The sequence below is a fragment of the Chroicocephalus ridibundus genome, chromosome 2 (assembly GCF_963924245.1).
Source record: "Chroicocephalus ridibundus chromosome 2, bChrRid1.1, whole genome shotgun sequence".
In the NCBI taxonomy this organism is placed as follows: domain Eukaryota; kingdom Metazoa; phylum Chordata; class Aves; order Charadriiformes; family Laridae; genus Chroicocephalus; species Chroicocephalus ridibundus.
Genome location: NC_086285.1, coordinates 75,015,724 through 75,034,340, shown reverse-complemented (window position 1 = coordinate 75,034,340; position 18,617 = coordinate 75,015,724). Strand labels below are relative to the sequence as shown.

At 40.3% G+C, this 18,617-nt stretch overlaps 1 protein-coding gene across 3 annotated transcripts in view; it reads right to left on the bottom strand.

The window, feature by feature from the left end:
• Window positions 1-18,617, bottom strand: part of LOC134510710 (uncharacterized) — a 164,041-nt gene that overhangs the window by 50,806 nt on the left and 94,618 nt on the right. For all 3 annotated transcript variants that reach the window (XM_063323962.1, XM_063323961.1, XM_063323963.1), the window contains exon 15: window positions 15,437-15,576. In XM_063323962.1, the coding sequence (XP_063180032.1) occupies window positions 15,437-15,576 (140 nt within the window). The remainder of the gene's footprint in view (window positions 1-15,436; window positions 15,577-18,617) is intronic.

The window sequence follows — 18,617 nt, the reverse complement described above, 5'->3', positions numbered from 1 at the left end:
AGCGATCTGGGGACTGTCTTTATGTTAAAAGAGTGTGCTCTGACTTGGCCAGAGGGCTGCCAGAGGCTGTGTGGGAGGACTGGGGAATGCTTGGCAAGTCCTGGGAAAGAAAGAGAAGGGGAGAACTCTGCACCGAGCAACTGACCGCCCAGGATGCCACCGAAAGGGAAAACCAAGTTTCCACCACACCAATCAACCAGCTAAAAGGTGATTGTGGATCCATTTAACCAGTTAAAGTACTGAAAACCCTGGACAGTGGTCTGCACTGGACTTTAAAAATGTTTTTCCCACAAATCTTCTTTTCCTCCTTAGTAACAAGTAAGCTGAGACTCAATTGTAGACAAGGGCTTGGTGCAGAGGCTTGAACAATAAACTGGTTATATCTATTATGAGCAGAGTTGGATGACACAATGTTGGAAACATATGCAGCCAGCCTATGAGACTAGGCTTGGTTGCAAAAGCATCCACCACCAGTCTACTTAAATTCAGGGTGCCAAAGATGATGAATGTTTGCTGTGAGCTACAGTTACCCAGGCTCCCTTACTGAAATATGAACAAATCAGCACACAGTCACACATACGTTGTTTTTCACACTTCCTTTCTTTAAACAGCATTTGTAAAAAGTGCAACTAAACTGCAGTTTTTCAACTGACATAATTGCCATGCTGAAGCCACCAGTCTTGCAAGCTGATTCACACACACTAGTGAAGTATCTGATCTATTTTCATTTTGCTTATTTTCTTAATATGCACTTGATGGCTTTTATTCTACCACTATATCCAGTGATTTTAAAATGAATAGTAAGCTATCTTTGTAGTGCTGTGTAAGTACTAAAGCAATACATTGCTTATATTTATCAGAGTTATCAGAGTTCAATTCTGCTAAGATAGTAGTAGGGCAACCAACAAAAGGGCCCTCCCAAGTACAAACCTATTCATTTTCCACTTTGCTTCTGCGCAAGCTTATCCACAATAAAAGTCATCTCTACTGGGTGAAAACACACTCTTTTTGTAGTCTTTGCTTGGAGATTTCTAAGGAACACAAGGGATGAAGGTACGCTCTGGGTCCAAGTCTCTTACACTATCCAGACCAGCAGACTCAGACCCCGCAGGAAAGAAGGCAACACTCAGTAAACCTGGTTCATGTGGAGGCTGCAACTTTATTAAATGTAAACCACATTATGGGCTTATTTAAATTAATGGGCACAGCGGGTGCTCAACACCTCTGAAAGAGTCTGCACTAGGGCTAGCCATAAAATTTTCCGTTGAGACTGTTGTGTGAAGGAGGACTGAGACTTCTGACTAGCAGTGGTTGCCAGAAAACTGCCTTTCTGTGAGAATTTTTTTTCTTCATAAAATGTTCGGGTTTTCACCCTGAAAAAAATAAAACTGTTTTGTTTCAGCAGTCCCTCTCATCAGAATCAGCAACTAGCTCTTCATTCCCTCGGCCCACGCTCTGTGCGAGGCACTTTTGCCAGATCGCCTCACTTGGATATACCAGAATCAAATGTCCCAATGTGCAAAGCAAAGGCTGAAAGAACACGCTGCACAGGGGCCATGCATGCAGCCCACCTGGGAAGCTTTGGGGAGATGAGACCCGAGTGCCATCCCCTCTACCCTCACCCCATGTACCCAGGTTTCCATCAAAGAAACCCAGGACAGGCAAGGTAGGAGACCATGATCTCCCTCTGTCAAGAGGACCAGAAGACAAGGACTACGGAGGGTACCACAGGGCCTGCCTACACCACAGCGCGCATGCAACCAAGTGGCAACCTTTCCAAACTGAGCCACTTAATTCTTCTGGACTGGATGTTTCAACTTTGTCAAAAAGCTGTTGTTTTCTGGAGGGGGAAAAAAAAATTCCTTTTCCTAAATATAATCAACAAATTAGGGCTGTTAAGTTAAGAATGGCTAAGGGAAAGTAGTGGGTGGTATTTGATCAGCGACTCACCATGGTTATGAACAATGAAAATCCCTACAAAATACTCAGCTGAAAACTGAAGGAGACATTTTTCCAGTTAAAAGACAGGAGCACCGTATTGTAATTGGTTCTTGCAAGAAATAGAAATATCTTAACTGAGTGAATGACAATTACTTGCATTATTGTCATACTTAAAATGTCAGTGTTCAATGATTGGTTTCAGCTCATAATAATAAATTCTAGACTTTTAAACATCAGAAACAATAAAGCTACATGGAGAGGATGTTTGTAATTGAGAGAAAAAATATCCCAAATATAGGCCTGAAGCATTGGTTTTTTTAAAAAAAACAGAAATAGAGCTGAAGTAATTTTAATAGAAAATAAATAAATATGGGAAGATCACACAACTGTAGCAACTGAAAAATTAAAATTTAGAATTACATAAATTGCTAATTGAACTGTACCAAATGCAAATAGATTTATACACAAATACTTGTAAATAGATAGATCTACATTTATACTTTCACATTCTGTATAACACACAACCTTGTGGGTGTAAAGGAAAAAACATATTGAGGATGGCCTGCAACTTAAAAACACAGCCTTTTGAGTTAAAGTATTTTATATTCCTATTTCCAGTCATTTATAATGACAAGATAATGATTCACAGAACCACTGATAAACAGCAACTGTGTCCTTTTTATTTGCTTCCTAACACTCCTGGAAAGCTTTATAGTAAACAATTTAGAAGATAATGAAAGGTAAAACTTCCATCTGAAAAGGTTTGATTCAACAAAATTATTGGGACAATCACTTAGGTTAAGTGTTTAGCCCAGAGGGCAGTATAAAATTTCATCAAAATTCAAACCATGCATAAATGATCTCAACTTGCAGTGTCTATTTATACCACACAACATGTTAGTCACATTTTTCACTGCAGATTGAAAGTAATGATGAAGTAACAGATAAGGATGAAAGACTGAATATGTGCTATGCCACCCATGTATAATTCAGTTAGTGGCAAACATGGATTAGAAAGTATCCTGCAACAGCATGCGTTTTTCAACTGCCTGAGAAAACCTGTGAACCACTAACGAGGCAAAGGGGACAGCAACGAAACCAGAAATATTTCACATACACAAATTAGCCAGATAAAGAAGAGAGAGTTAGTAAATCAGCGGGTCAAGGATTCAAAGACAATGAGAAATTCAAATATGGATCAAAAGAGTATTACAGATTGGTATCTTTTAAGTTTGGTGTTTCTTTAAAAAAATTCACTGGCTTTTTTAAATCCAGAGAACAAAGTAGCGTCAGCGCAAATGGCATCATTTTCCTAAAGCCAAGATCTTCAAATTCTGGTGAATACCACATGAAGAAAACTTCAGTGCAGACTCTCCATTTAAAGTGTAGAATACTGTCCTCAACCTCCAGGAAGAAAAAATCACAGTTGAAAAAAAATTTATGCGAAATCTCTAGTTGATGACAGCTGCCGAAAGAACACAAAAACTATAGTACATAGTGCTATTTATCAGCTGATTATGGATCACTCCACTGAGTGTATCAGCTGTTCTCATAGGCCTGCTCCAGTTTTTGCCTAAACTATTAGAATCAGCTTCTTACAGTGACACTGACCTTCATCTGAAGTTCTGTTGTTGCTAAATGGGGAACAGAAATTATTAATTGGCATTCCTTTTTTTATTATTCTAGAAGCATCCAAGGTGCTAGATGAACTAATAACATTGCCAGTTCATGCTTCAGGGAGATCATAATGTAGCATTGAAACTGCATGGCGGACAATTAAACACGAATGTAAGTTGAAAGCCACGTATGGGGCTGCGATTTCATTCGACATCACATTAGTCTCCGCAATCTCCGGTTATCATCACTCTAAGCAGAGCGAGATGTTAATAATTTGTAGCTGCCTTTTTGGGAAGGATGGGATTAGAGGAAAGACGTCACAGATATTGTTAGGAGTTACCTCCAAGTAAAAGGCATAGGTTAAAGCTGCACGTGGAAGTAGGGGCAAGGGGAGATGAGAGCCGATATCTTTGGGTGTAGAATAACATCACCACAAGCCACGCTACTGAAAAGTAGAGGGAGGCTAAGTGGTAGAAGACCTTACAAGTGGCTGGTAAAGATTATAGTGTGACAGATGCCTCCAATGATAGCTAATTTGAATGCCCTTAGGTGCATTATATTTCACGTGTAGACAGTCCACAGTGTGATGGAAAGTATTACAGTAGGTTAGCATGAAAGTTTACGCTTCAGTCAGAGTAAATTGTCATCACTCCACTGGAAATGGCACTTTAGCAGCTTACCTCAGCTGAGGATCTGTCCCTTTGCATTACTGCAGCATTCACTGTCTTTAGCAAAAGAGCAGATGCTAAAGCTGGTGGAACTTAAGCAAGTTTCTCGTGACTCATTGCCCCAAAAGAGAAATTAGAGCAAAGTTAATGAATGTTCAAGCATTATGCAGCATTTTTAGTTTATTTGGCTGTTCTAAGCTTCCCATTTTTTTCAAAAAAGGGTGATATTAAATAATATTTTTTTCCTGATTAGCATTTTTACGTCTTTAAATTTGGTGTAATGCAGCCATTCTTCCAAAGAAGTCTAGGAAAATGGCAGAACGAATCCTGGAGTACATTATTTTTGGCTGATTTCCCTGTAACATCAGTAAACAGTTTGATGCACGATGTCACTAGTAGCACTATTCTCTCTTGTCTTCCCCCGTTTAATGAAAATCTGTGAAATAAATGCTACGAGGCAGTACTGCTGGCATGACAAATTCCAAGCCAATAAGTCTTGCAGTTGCCAAGATGTAAGCTCTGAAACTTGGCATTTGGCATTCAGAACTAGATAACCTTACTATAGTAACTACATTCACTGTATCTACAAGAGGGATGAATAAATCAACAATAATTGAACTACTAAAAGTGTCTAATTTCCAGCATAGTGCTTCAAGCAACAACTGAAATTAAAAAACTGTTAAAACACAGCTACATACCCATACAATCTTGTCATGAATGCACTGAAGCAAAGGTTAACAAAAAAGAATGAATATGCATTCTTTGCTAAAAGTAGCGTTCTTTGATCTACAGTAGTGATGAACTGTATAAATGTCAGGTCCCATCTAAGTCCCACAGAGCTTGGCGTTCCCAGTACCAAGAGTTTTTTATTGTTCCTGTAACATTACTCAAAGCAGGGAAAAGGCTACTCCTGGTGCATGTGGAATGCAGCCCCTTTTCTGAAGCCTGGCAGTGTCTCCAAAGTTAGCAATGACCATAAACCCTTGAAATATGTCTGGTATCTCCAGGGCCTGATCCAAAGCCCAAGTGAAGGCAAACGGGAAGATTCCACATGGCTGCAGTTTTGTGCAGGCCAGGCTTAAAATACCACTTTTCTTGTCTCTTGATTCCATAATTGAGAATTTCTGACGCTGCCCGAGTCAGATTTCACTGAATTTTCCATCTACCCATCTTTTCTCACACCATTAATTTTTATTTTAAAAGTACAGGTCTGGAAATCTTTAGGAAAATAACTAGCACAATAGGTTAAACGGACTAAATGCTTTAGAGAAACAGAACAGTCTAATAAACAGGGTTTCTAATGTAATACACTTCCACACTAATACACAGGAGAGAACACACCATTGGGACACCAGCCTGCTGTACGCTACTTTGAAAACTCTCTCCCAGAATTAATTCAGACTGATTATTAGCATAGCATGGATGCGTTCACCTGGGGAACTAACTAAAAATAATAGCCAATTTGCCAATGAACTAGAGTAGGCTTTTTAATCTCCCATGACTCCACAGATTGGTGGCAGTACACTACAGAGTCACATCTCTGTGATTGCAGCACAGCTGGCATTAAGCTTTGGGGTGTATGCAATCACAAGGAATTGCTGGAAGCTACTGAAATGTTAGATGGAGCCATTCCTTGGGCCACCGTTTGGACAGTCCTGCTACAATCTTAATATCTGGGCTGCTCATTCATTAGGGACGGATTGGAAATGCTTCCTTGATATTTTGGCTAAAACCACTGGAAGATCATTTGGTTTCCAGGACCAGCTATTTACCTTCTTTTGGGACATCAAATCTGGAAATTCAGTATTTATTCCATGTTGGCATTGAGGAAAGAAAAATATAGGCATTATGGTTTTTAAACCTTTCATTTCCCATATCTTTCCTGAAAGCTGAGGAATAAGAGACGCGCTGCCACAGTGGAGATACTGGTTCTTATAGCTATCTCCAGGAAAACTGAGGACTGTCTTCATGTGTTTACTTATGTAACACATGCACAGACAGGGAAGTATTTTTCTGGATGCACTGCGTGGGATAGTGAAATGCATGATAAACTGGTCTGAATATACATCTTTCATCCTCTGACGTTTTTTAAGTCAAACTCTGTATCTGATGTACGTATGTTAAAGACAGAGAGAGAAAGGCAGATACTCAGACACGAGAAAGTGTTTTCTTTCCTCAAAATTCCTGCCACCTCTGAGGCTAAATTGAATACTTGTGTCATGAACACACATACGAGTGTCTTTTAGAAAATGAGGATCATGATACAATGTTTTGAAGTGGAAATTGTTCCAACTTTGAAATACTATAACTTACCAAGCAACCAAAGATGCTAGAAGTCCCCTGTACTACATTTAACTGAAATGCAAAGCAAATACAGTTACTCTGCATAAAATGATACACATGATGGTTAAGGGTGGCATTGTTTCCTCTATATAAAGCAAGCTTCAAAGGGAACAGTAATTCTTGGATTAATGGGCAAACAATGCAGAACAAATTACATCAGTAGTTAGTTAAAAGCTCTGCAAAATAGCTTGCCCTCTATTTCTGAGTAATGGGACTGATGAAGGAATGGGATTTATTTTTTTTTTTCCATTCCCAGCTCTTTCCCCTGCAATTGTTTAAACTGGAGCATTAACAGTCAGAGAGCGCATCTCTGCACATTGTGAGAAAGACGCAGCATTCAGTACAGTTGCAAGAGAGAATAGCTGAACCAGGAGTTTCATCACTGTGAATCTCATAAAACAAACTGTCTGGCATGTTTTCGGTCATTATCTCTCAGCGGAGATCTAAAACAAAAACTGGGATAGATCTAGGTACCAGTCCGAGAAGCTCAAGAGGACAAAGTACACCAGAGAGCTACCTAGTCTGTTTAAAACTAAGCTCAAAACAGTGATTCACGCTTTCATAACATTCAAGCATGACTACTGCAAATTCCCTGTTTGCTGGACTTCCTTTTAAATCAAAAGGCAGACAGACTGCATTTTATCCAGAATTTTGTAACCAGACTCCCAAACCTGGCAGGTTGGGTTGTATTTTTGGATCCAAGGCCAGGCAAACAGTAGGTGCCCTCTGTTCTTTCCTATTCACCTTTCTTATCTCCTCCCTGCCCCAATTTGATATTGCCAGGGAGGGATATATTGTTTTCTACCTGAAGCAAGGTCAAAATACATGGGGTGAAATATTGGTCCCACCAGGCGACTGAGGAGGAGGATTTTGACCGTCATCCACAATTTTATCATTACCTCTGAGATAAGAAACAAGAGTCACCAGTTAGAAGGCCCATATTTTCCCAGACTTCCCTGCTCCCACTCTTTTCAGCTTACCATCAGCTTCTTGTTCCCACCCTTTTTGAAGTGTCTCAGTTTGTACTGGAAACCTGTAAGGACAGAGACCCTCCTAACTTATCCGGCTGTTTTGTCACACATCGCTGTATATTTAATAATAATTATGCCTCTGCAGAGGTATTTTATTCTGATAGATTCAGAACTATCCCACCAGGATCTTCAGCTACTTATTCATTTTGCTACAGGCTACAACAGAAAGAGTTAGAGAATTTACTGAAATAACAAAGTCATTTTACATACATATGGTCTATGCTTCTGTGCCACAGCAGTGACAGATAAAAAGCAGCAATCTGTCATATATTTCTCTCCACACTGTACTCAATAGGATCCAAAGTGTGGTACCCATTTTGCTACTAATGCACATGTATAACTCCCACTTATTTACTGTAGTGCCCTGAAGATGTGACAGTTAGCTATGTAATGCACTTATTATTTTTATTCATTCTATTCATTAGAGATGACCGTGTATGGCGCACTTATAGCTTTGCTTTTCTCCACTAGTCATCAGTAATGTCATCTTTTCTAGCTCATGAAAACAAAATGTGTATTAAATGACAAACAACAACCAAATCTCTCTCTACCCGATGCTTCACAGCCAGTTTGCCAAGCCTTCCCCCTTCCTATGAGTCTGAATAAACTAAAGAGCAACTCAGTTATGTCAAAAAGTGCTTTTACACTGAGCAGGAATCAAGGCTAAATGGCGTGAAACACCTGTGAGGGAGAAATGCCGGCAGTACTCTCTCAGAAACATGTCGACTACCCTCATGGCAAAGGCTCCAACTTTGGGAGCCCAGGCTGCTCGATGGCTGGACCCATCGAGTATTTATCCCAGTATTTAAGAAGAGAAACTAGCTACTTCTGTCAAAAAGCTGCACGATAGACATATTCTGTCAGAATACCCCGCTTTCCCCTGACTATTACCAAATTTGAACCATCTTCTTTCACTTTGAACGAATAGGAATTCTCTAAGGGGGAGGAGGAGAACAGAAAAAAAGCCTTTTGGCTAGGAATTATAGACATACACTCCTGAAGAGGGCTAGGCCAAACTGTGAATTCCTCCAGTGTTGAGGAGCATTTGCCTCCTCTTTCAGCCCCATTACGTATAATCAGATGGCAACCACATAAATCACTTGCCCAGATGTCTAGGAAAACTTGGTTTTCATAGTGGTGCTGCTCAACAACTGAGCTCACTGCTTCTTTCCACTCAAGAACATTAAAGCTAGTAGAAAAGAAAAAAAAAAAAAGAAAAAAACAAACAAACATACATCTCCCCGGCATCGTCAGTGAGTGATCACTCACTGATGATGCTCCACTCACACTCTCAATGGAGTGACCTGTATCAACAACTTCTCCTCTCCAGTGCTCGAGGCCAGCTCTCAGCTAGTAGAGCTCTGCAGGTCTGGAACCCGCAGGAGGAAGGGCAGCGGCTGCCAACTCTTTTCATCATCCTGAACATATAAATAAAATTATCATCAGGCATAATTACACTGAAGTCTATAGGTAATCACAATAGTAAATGTTCCCTGTCACCCTAAAAAACATCAAATTCCGGCAAAATCAAGTGTGTGCATATATATTGGAGGGCTTTGCAAGAGACCCCTGTAAAAGACAGTTCTGAATAAAGGCTCACGTTTCCTTGGCGTGTATTTTCAATCCTGAAAATTTTGTTTCCTATTTTTTCCAGCAGTTTAGATAAATTTTGACATCATCTTTTTTGTTGATTTTAAATTTGTTTCCAAACAGTTTGATCCCCTCGGTCTTCACCTCTACATCTGAATCATCAGCAGGAGGTACAGCTTATTTCTCGTTCGCCTTTCACTTGCACCGTTTTACCACAATGCACTGGTATAGGAATATAATTCATCAATTGCACAAGATAGCAAAGAAATACAGTGTCCTTAAATGTATGCAGTTCATTGGACTTTGCCCACTTATGAATTATACTATATAATAAAAGAAGCAACACACAGCTTCAGAAAAATCTCCGGGGATGGGAAAGATGCCACAGCTATACTTAATGATTGTCCATAGGATAAGTTTCCAAAGAGTAAACTTTTACTGTGACAGAAAAATCCCTGACAAATCTAAGACTAAAGCAAAAACTCCGCATAAATATGTACCTTTCTGCTGTAAAAATTCAATCTGCAAAGATGGGAGGACACGCACCAACGTAAACACTGATCTGACATCTGAATACACGGGGAAAAAAAAAAAAAAAAAAAAATCGTGACCTGTGCCGTGCTGTGACTTGTCTGCAAAACATAACTCCCACAAAGAGTACAGAAGGACCAATCTTGGTGACACTCTGTGCTCACACAGCCAAAGCTTAAGCATTTTTAGGAACGACGTGAAAGATGTGAAGGCATTCAAAGAAAACAGTGGGACTTCTGATTTCTCCCAAGAGGTAAAGCTTGGCCTGCCTTTAAATCTCCATCTTGAAAAATATTAACTAGATTCCACTTCAAAACAGAATTAGAAACAATGAAACTGGGTTTAGGTGGACTGTCAGAAGTTACTGAGAAACTGTTTCTTGAAGTAATTTTTAAATTATTAGCACTTTTTAAAGTAAGCAATAAAGAGTTAGTCTCCTTTTCACAAAGAAAGTTGAATGCCTACTCTTAATGGCAATATTTTATATATAGTGCATTGAAGCAGGTCCTACTAGTACAGCTATTAAAAAATGGCAAAATTTGACCTTTGATTTTAGGTAAATGTTACATATTTGAATAAAAGGTTGCATTTATAGGCAGCCACAGATTTTTTTTTTTTATTTTAACAAAATCTTTAAAGGAGCTCAAGGAAGAATCCAGGGAAACCTTTTAAACAGGCAACACTAATTTTGAACAAATTTTAAACACTCAGACAAGGATTTTCCTCCAACGTATAATTCATCACTCTCCTTACTCAGTGTAAATTCAATCTGTTCTCTTTGTATGACATAAACAACAACCAGTTTCACAGGAATGAGGCAAACCATATGTGAAGGTGTTTTAGAAAGCACAATAGGGAATACACCAAGCAAAGAAGCATCTGCATTTATTTCAATGTCAAATCACATGTGTATTATAAAGGGAAAGTTTATTGTTTTTATTAAAAAACAACTTTCCTGTGCTGTTTACAGTTAACTCTTCCTGCCCCTGAGTGTCCTCACCGATTTGGCCAAAAAAAAACCCAGCAGGTAAAATCGTAAAGGCTACAGGTGCAAAGGTAGGGTTCCAAAGGGTTCTTCAACCCGCTCTGCCCTGCCCAGGCTTAAGCTGCCAAGAGCCCGTTTCTTCTCCACCCTCCCCTTGTTTCTCCCCTTGGACCGGGGCTGCATCTGCTCCTGATGGCTGCAAGTGAAAACCAAAGCCTGGCCCAAACCTCGCTGGAGATTTCAGAGGTGTGAGAATGTAAATCTAGGTAGGATTTATTTCTTACTGATGCCTGCATGCGGTGGGACACCGGCTCGTCTCCTGTCTCAAGATGCTGCCTGATCCCCCACTGATGCTGCACCGACCAACCTGCAGCCAAGATAACGTGGGCATCTCGTGACACTGCCTGCACGGGGCACTGGGTATTCCCCCACAAAAGGCAATGCCCTATAATAAATTATTTTTATAGAAACTGGCCAGAGTAGCTTAACACATTTGGAGTTCAGGAGAAAATATTTCAAAGCAGCATTTAGCCTGGGTATGAGCTACAGGCACATTGTTAAAAAGCTAATTGCATGGAGACAAAGGATGATCGTTACTTTTATATTAGTGTGTAATATTAACCCTTAAGAGCTGTGTTTGATGATAAGTTGCTGGTGACTGAAACTGCTAGTTCATTATTTATATTTAAACTCAAGTCTGAATATTCCTAGAGTAACAGAAAGTGTTTTATTTTGTATTAAGACAGATAAAGGCCTTTGAAATCCGGGGTGTTTTTCCCGTCTTCTCTAAAACGATGCATAAAAAGCAGTGTTAAAGTGTTGAAATGCTGAAATTATTTTTCAGATCTGTATTTATTACGCATTTCAGGAAATCTGGCTTTATAGTGACAAATAGCCATGAGGAACATTTTTTCCTCAAATTTCACTTGCTTCAGGGAACAGAAGAACAGGGCTAGAAAGCTTCTGATATCAGGTTTTGGGCTGCAAGGGTCAAAATGCCGCCAAACATTTTCTCTCTCAAGGTTATAGATTTCACCTGTGTTATTTAGACAATAGCCCCTAAAAGTATTCTGCTGCAGGTTACATGGGCTTTTAGTTCCAGAAACGCAAATATCTGAGAGAAGGGAGGTTCAGAGATGCCGTGGTGGGGGTCAAGGTCCTGGGGCTGGCTCTCAGGAAGGTCTGCAAAGCACTCGTAGCACCACAGGTGACCACATCAACAGCACACAGAACCCTCTCATATGTGACCACGTTCATCTGTTGTCTTAACCTCTTCTCTCTCACCTTGTGTTATGGACTCATACCCTTCACCACCAATTCATTGGACCTAAGCAGAAGCCAGCTGCTTTCAGCAAGGCTGCGTGTGGGCACAGTGGAAAAGTCACTCGCGTAGGCGGCAAGACCGAAGCTGAAGGCCGCGGGCTTCTGCAGCCAGAATGATCTTTTTATTACGTGTGTGTATAATGCAATGCCCACTGTAAGGAGGTTTGACTATGGCCTACGGATGTGAGACACCACTGTCAAATTAATATGAATGGTAAAGGACAAGCATGCTATAGCAATGGAAACGAAAAAAAAAAAAATTCACAATTATCAAAAAAATATTTGTGATCACAAAAGAATAGTTTGCTCGTACTCGCCAGTCTCCCCTTTGGCAAGCCCTACAAGAAAAGGGTAGATGAGAGGGAGGAAAGAAGAGAGAAAAAAATACAGGGAGAGGCAGGGAGAGAGGCGGGGGGGAGAAAAAGGAGAGAGACTGAGACAGAGTGGATAGTTTTAACTTGTCCCAGTACAACACTAGCTTTTAATTAATACAGGGTATGTACAACTTTGAAGACTGTTGGTCGTGCAGTATTTTATGATAAATACATTTTATGGGATTTTGTTTTTAAAGAGGATTTTGTAAAATAACCTAGCCCAATAAATGATTTACCAGCTGCAATAAAAGATCAAGGAAATTGCTCAGATTGCATCTCGGAGCATCTGAAACTCTGAAGTTTATGGAGATCTAAGCTCCCCCCAGATCTACAGTCCTATTAAAAATTTTTGTAGTAGCTAATTATCTTGCATTGCATTTTTTAAAAGGTAGCAATCCTAGCAGAGAGGAAGGTCTGGAAACAGACAAAGAGGAGCTGATGCCCTTTGATGGATAAAGTGGGAGAGAAGGAAAGGAGAAGAGACAGACAAAAGTGAGTAACAACTGAAACATCATGCCAGTATGGTGACAAACGGAACTAACAACTCATAAGGTATTGGATACTCCTTCAGTCACACAGGGAAACTGAATTAACTCTAAGCTAAAAAAATACATTATTATTAAGGACACATTCTTTACATGGCATGCTAAGTGTCATATCTATATTACTTGGCCAAGAGTAGAGTAATTTGTTTTCCAATTTTTTTCTTTTTTGGTAAAGATAATGTTTTACCACAAGTGAAGCAGAAAGTAAAGAAATGATCTCTAAACTGTTTTGTTCTAACCTCATGGGACTTGCACGTAATAAATAAGTAAATAAAGCAAGCACTGGTCTTCACTTCAAACAGGGTGACGGAGACAGTAAATAGAATGGCATATTGAAATAATAAAATACTAGCCTCAGCTGTCTTCACAGAAGGACGGGCAGCACGGTCACCATGACGCATGCCTTGTAGCCTTTGTTTCATACCAGGATAATATGGTTCATGCCCTGTGACTTATTGCGCTCAGACATACCTCTGTCTCCCCAGGGAACCCTGGTGAAGCCAGTGTCCCTGCAGGCACAGAGCTTCAAAGTCAACTGGGCTTCCTAAAAGAGGATGAAGAAAGGAAAAGGAAAAGCAAAAGGAAGAAAGAACCATCATTTTTTCTCTGTCCCCAAATCAGACAGTGAGGTACGTGGCAACTGAGACAAATGCCTGTTCCCTCTACTCCTCTGGGCACCTTGTGCAATCGGAGAGGCCACAGGCTTCAAGGCCTGGGGCCAGGCTGCTGCAGGGACAGTGACCAGAAACCAGTATGTGCTCCAGGAGTGCTTCAGTGCTGAGGAAGGATGGACTTGGGCCCCTTTCCCAACACCTTCAAGCTGAACAACTTTGAAAAGAAAGAAGGATCGATACTGCTGACTTTAAACATTTATTGTGTCACTGTAACTCCGCAAGACGCAGAAGAGAGACAGTAAAGTTCACCGCCACAGAAAGCAAGGACCTTGAGACAGAAAGGGCTGATGATAATTTGGTTAATTTAATTTGAAAACTGAGGTAGGTAAAATAAAACAGTGGGAGGCGGCAAGGATATCTAGATGAACACCGCTACTCTAAAATCCATTCTTAAATTATGGCCAAGATGGGAATGTCCTTAACTGTCCAAAATAACCACGATTCATTCAGCAGAATTATGGCAGTCTGGTTTGATATGATTGTGTGTTATTTTTCCACTTGATTGCTGCCTCCTGTAATACTCAGGGCTGACCACCTCTAGGGCTGAGTTCAGATTTCTACAGTGAAATTGCACTTTGTGTCTGTAGGGTCTTTACCTAGCTTTCTGCCAAACTTTAAAGGTACCAAGTGAACGTGGCAAGTGAGAGCAGGGTATGACAGGGCCGGTGATGCTGAAGGCTGCTTGGCTTGCCTGATTAGATAATCCTGCCTTCGAATGTTTTGATTGCTAAGTCATTTAAAACTACATTTTCACAGACATCCACCCTATTCTGATGCTCATTTTCTGGATGCTTTATTTAAAACTCCAGGGTCTGATTTGCAGAAGCCCATAGGTGCCAGAGGTGTACATTACAGCTGGGTTTTGAACATTCAAAACACAATACAAAGCTATGTGAAGGAATTTCAGATCATTTCATTTAGTAAAGGATTGGGTCTTCATTGTTTTCTACTAATTACAAATAACTGCCCAACTTTTGCAATTACCTTGAAGATGAAATCCCAGGAAAAATAATTATAAGCAAATGAAAAGATTTCATTTTGATGCAGTCTTTTTAATTTCGCTTTAATTTATCTTTTCATTTAATTCATTCCCCATATGTGTATTTTATAACAGAGAAAAGTAATAATACTTAAAGTAGTGTCCAAGAAAGGCAGAGTATTGCTCTTAAAATGCTGAAAAGATTTTCCAGAAATCCCCTTTCATTTCTTTCCCAACACAGCTTCTCAAAGCAACACAGCAATGTCAAAATTGCATTCTCAGGCAAAAAATGCTTCCAAATTTTTTTCTAATCAACTTCAATTATAAATAACACTAAGGAGTCAAAGAAAATCCAAGTCTTTACTTATAAGTGCTAGAAATGCCTTATCTCATAGCCCTGTCTGTGAAGGTGGAATGACACCCCTTCCTAACTTCACAATGATTTTGCGAAGAAAAAGTAACTCTTATTTGTAAAATTCTATTGGGAAGGAAAGTACAAGGAAATCAGTAGTTTTGAATTCTAGGCAGAGTCTGCATGTTGTAAATAAGGCCAGGGGCTACAGTGACCAAAAAGCAGAAAATAAAATACTTAATATTTACACAAGTAAATAGCACACACAGAGAAAAATGAGCTCTGTGGAAAAATAGCATATGATGTCATAATCATAACATACATGCACAAAGGGGACAAACTGACATTGCTTAGGTAATTGTCAACCTACGTGTTGAATTTTGCAGCCTAATAACATTCATCTGAATGTAGATACCTCTGTAATACAAGAATAACAAGGCATACTTTTGGGTTTTGAAACTATTTGGTGCTGAGATTGCTTACCATACAGAAAAAGTATATTTCTCTAACTCCTCCAAGCAGAAATTACTCTCTGCAGATGCTTTTCCTCCTTCTGGGCTTGCATTGCTCCCAGGACCTGATTTTTCTTGATAACACTGGTCAGGTGGGTTATTCCCATTGATCTTTAAACGAAAAGAAAAACCAAGTTAGAATAGCAAGGTAAGTAGCTGGGCACAGCTAGCAAAGTGTGAGCTGCCAGTTTCACCCTGTTTTTGAACTTCTAGCTCTGTTTTACCCCTCACTCTACAACAAATCAGTTGGAAGGGACCTACAGCGATCAGCTAGTCCAACTGCCTGACCAATGCAGGGCTGACCAACTTAAAGCACATTATTAAGGGCATTGTCCAAATGCCTCTGACAGCTTGGGGGATCAACCACCTCTCCAGGAAGCCTGTTCCAGTGTTTGACCACCCTCTCGGTAAAGAAATGCTTCCTGATGTCTAGTCTAAACCTCTCCTGGTGCAGCTTTGAACCATTCCCACGCGTCCTGTCACTGGATCGCAGGGAGAAGAGATCAGCACCTCCCTCTCCACTTCCCCTCCTCAGGAAGCTGTAAAGAGCAACAAGGTTGCCCCTCAGCCTCCTTTTTCTCCAAACTAGACAAGCCCAAAGTCCTTAGCCACCCCTCAGAAGACATGCCTTCCAGCCCTTTCACCAGCCTTGTTGCCCTCCTCTGGACACGTTCAAGGACCTTCACATCCTTCTTAGATTATGGGGCCCAGAACTCCATACAGAGTAGTTCAGTGAATTGATTTATGTCCCTATAAGGCTGTGGTTTGACAAACCCTCTCCTGGAGGCATAAGCTCATGCTGACACCGGAAGAGGTCATCCAGCCTTCCTCTAGCTGCTCACTTTTTCCTGTGTTGCACACCGCACTCCCATCAGCCCAAAAATTTGGACATCCACATAGTAAAACATATGGAAGGAACTGATCTGAGAAGGGAATTAATGCTGTTGGCCTCTTTCTTTTCTTTTCCTTTTATATAACTGGGTTAGCTCTCAGCTGGACCCACTCTGATCCAGGCCACCCTGCACTGGTGCCAGCACAAGGGAGGAGAGGGACAGTACCGCATCTTGTAGTGCTGGTGCCAGTTTATGCTGATTTAAACTACTCCTTGAGCTACAAAGTACAGAATCTTAATCTGTGCTCATCCCTGGAATAACATTTTTGCACGCACAGGGCCTGATTTGGCACTGACATTGCCTCTCTCTGGAGTGACCAGCAGGTTCCGCGCATATGTTCGGCATTATTGCCCCTGAACAGAGCGCCAACCATCGCTTCCAACCAGAGACACAATGAGGTCAGAACTTACCAAACAGACATCTGCAGGTCCCTTCATGAAGCTATCTATTAATACCTTCCTAGGCACAGTACCAAACTCTGTGACGGGTTTGTTAATGTTTAGTGAGTAAGTCCAGAGAGAACAAATGCATGGAAGTTAAAACCAGTTATGTTCAAACTAGAAACAGGACTCTCTTTTCGTTTTTTCTTTTAGACAGGGAGATGAAAAGTATACTGTTTAGAGGTAACTACAGAGGGAAATTTTGGTTCTCCATCCCTTGATGCCGATTTTATGGAGCAAGTGGTTGAAATTTTGTAGCCTGTACTAGGAGCTAAGCTAAATGATTGTCCTGGTTTCCATGGCAATGATTGAAGGTCCGTTTTGACTTTTGCATGTATGAAATCTGTAATGAACAAAACATCCGAGTTTACTCTGTAGGCCTCAAAAAAATTCAGTTTCCAGGGAACACAACACTGGCGTTAGATGTAGTCACATCACTGTACACTTTGCTAGTAATGAAAACTACAAAGTTGGGGTTTTTTTAACTCAGTAAACCATTTTGCTCTAAAAGGCAAATTTGTATTCTGAAGCTTGGATTACATAGACCTCATCCACATTTTGAATTTTAATTTAAGGCTCATGGACATAACAGACAGAGGTTCATATCCGTACCTACGTAATGCTAAGCATGGTTATCAGTAAACACGATACAATCATTATATTTTCAGCGGTCATTGGAAAAGCTGCCACAAGCAATGGAATATATTGTCAGAAAGTGATTCTATGTAAACAGGAATAGTTAAGGCAGAGTAGAAGTGAGTAGTGTGCTCAAAGCTGTTTTCAAATATGAAGAGCAGGCAGCTACAGATAGCATTGCATTCACCTAGCCACATGACTGACCAACTTCATTCCCTAGAGAAAGTCAAGGTTTCAGCGTAGGTAGCATGTGCAAAGTACCTTGCTTGCACTGACACTGTCTCCATGAAACTATCCCTGTGAAAGTAGATATAAAAACACTATTTAGACATAAATCCTGGAAGTGTTAAAGAGTATTATGAGTTAATTTCTTTGAGACTGTGTTTGATCTTGTCTGAAGTATGAAAGCAGAAGCTCAGTCATCTGCATGAGGATGGGATTATGGCCACAGAATATATTTTAATTCTCTAAGAAGACGCTGACCGGGAGCATTGTGTCCTTCATAGTCACCGTTCAATATCCTGAATGCATGCAATGGTGTGCACGCTCACTGCAACAAAAGCTAAGTTGTCACTAATGCCCACCACTCAGAAGAACCTCAGTGGGAGACTCTTTGCAACTCCTTAGCATAGATGAATTTAGGGGCAGGGGAGGCAAAGCAATAACACCTGTGGTTTTGCTGATATATCTTACATTCCCAAAAATGGTGGTCAGACCCAAAGGTCTTTCCATTTGTTTTTGTTACCAAAAAAAAAATAAAATTAAAATCTATTTACAAAAAGAAAAGGGACAGCTGAGGAGAATAATCCACTACATGAACTTCTGTCTTCTGCCTTAAGTCTGTTCAATTGTTTGCAATATATGATTGCTGGGTAAAATTATTTTAGAAGATGGTTTCTGTTCCAGAGATACTGGTAGGCCAAGCGTCTAAATCTTGAACATGCCAAAACAAGGATCTCTCTGAACATTTAGGCTCACTCATCGCATTAAAATAGAGGGGCTCTTACAACTTTTGAAAGGAGATTTCACATGCTCACTTTTCTTTTGTCAGAAGTATTCTCAGAAGAGGCTCGGTTCAGAAATCTATTAAAACATGTCAATAACTGTAAGATTGTGAGTCATTTCACTGAATCCAAAGGGACTAGACAGTGCTGAATTACCCATGGGTTTACACACCTTACTG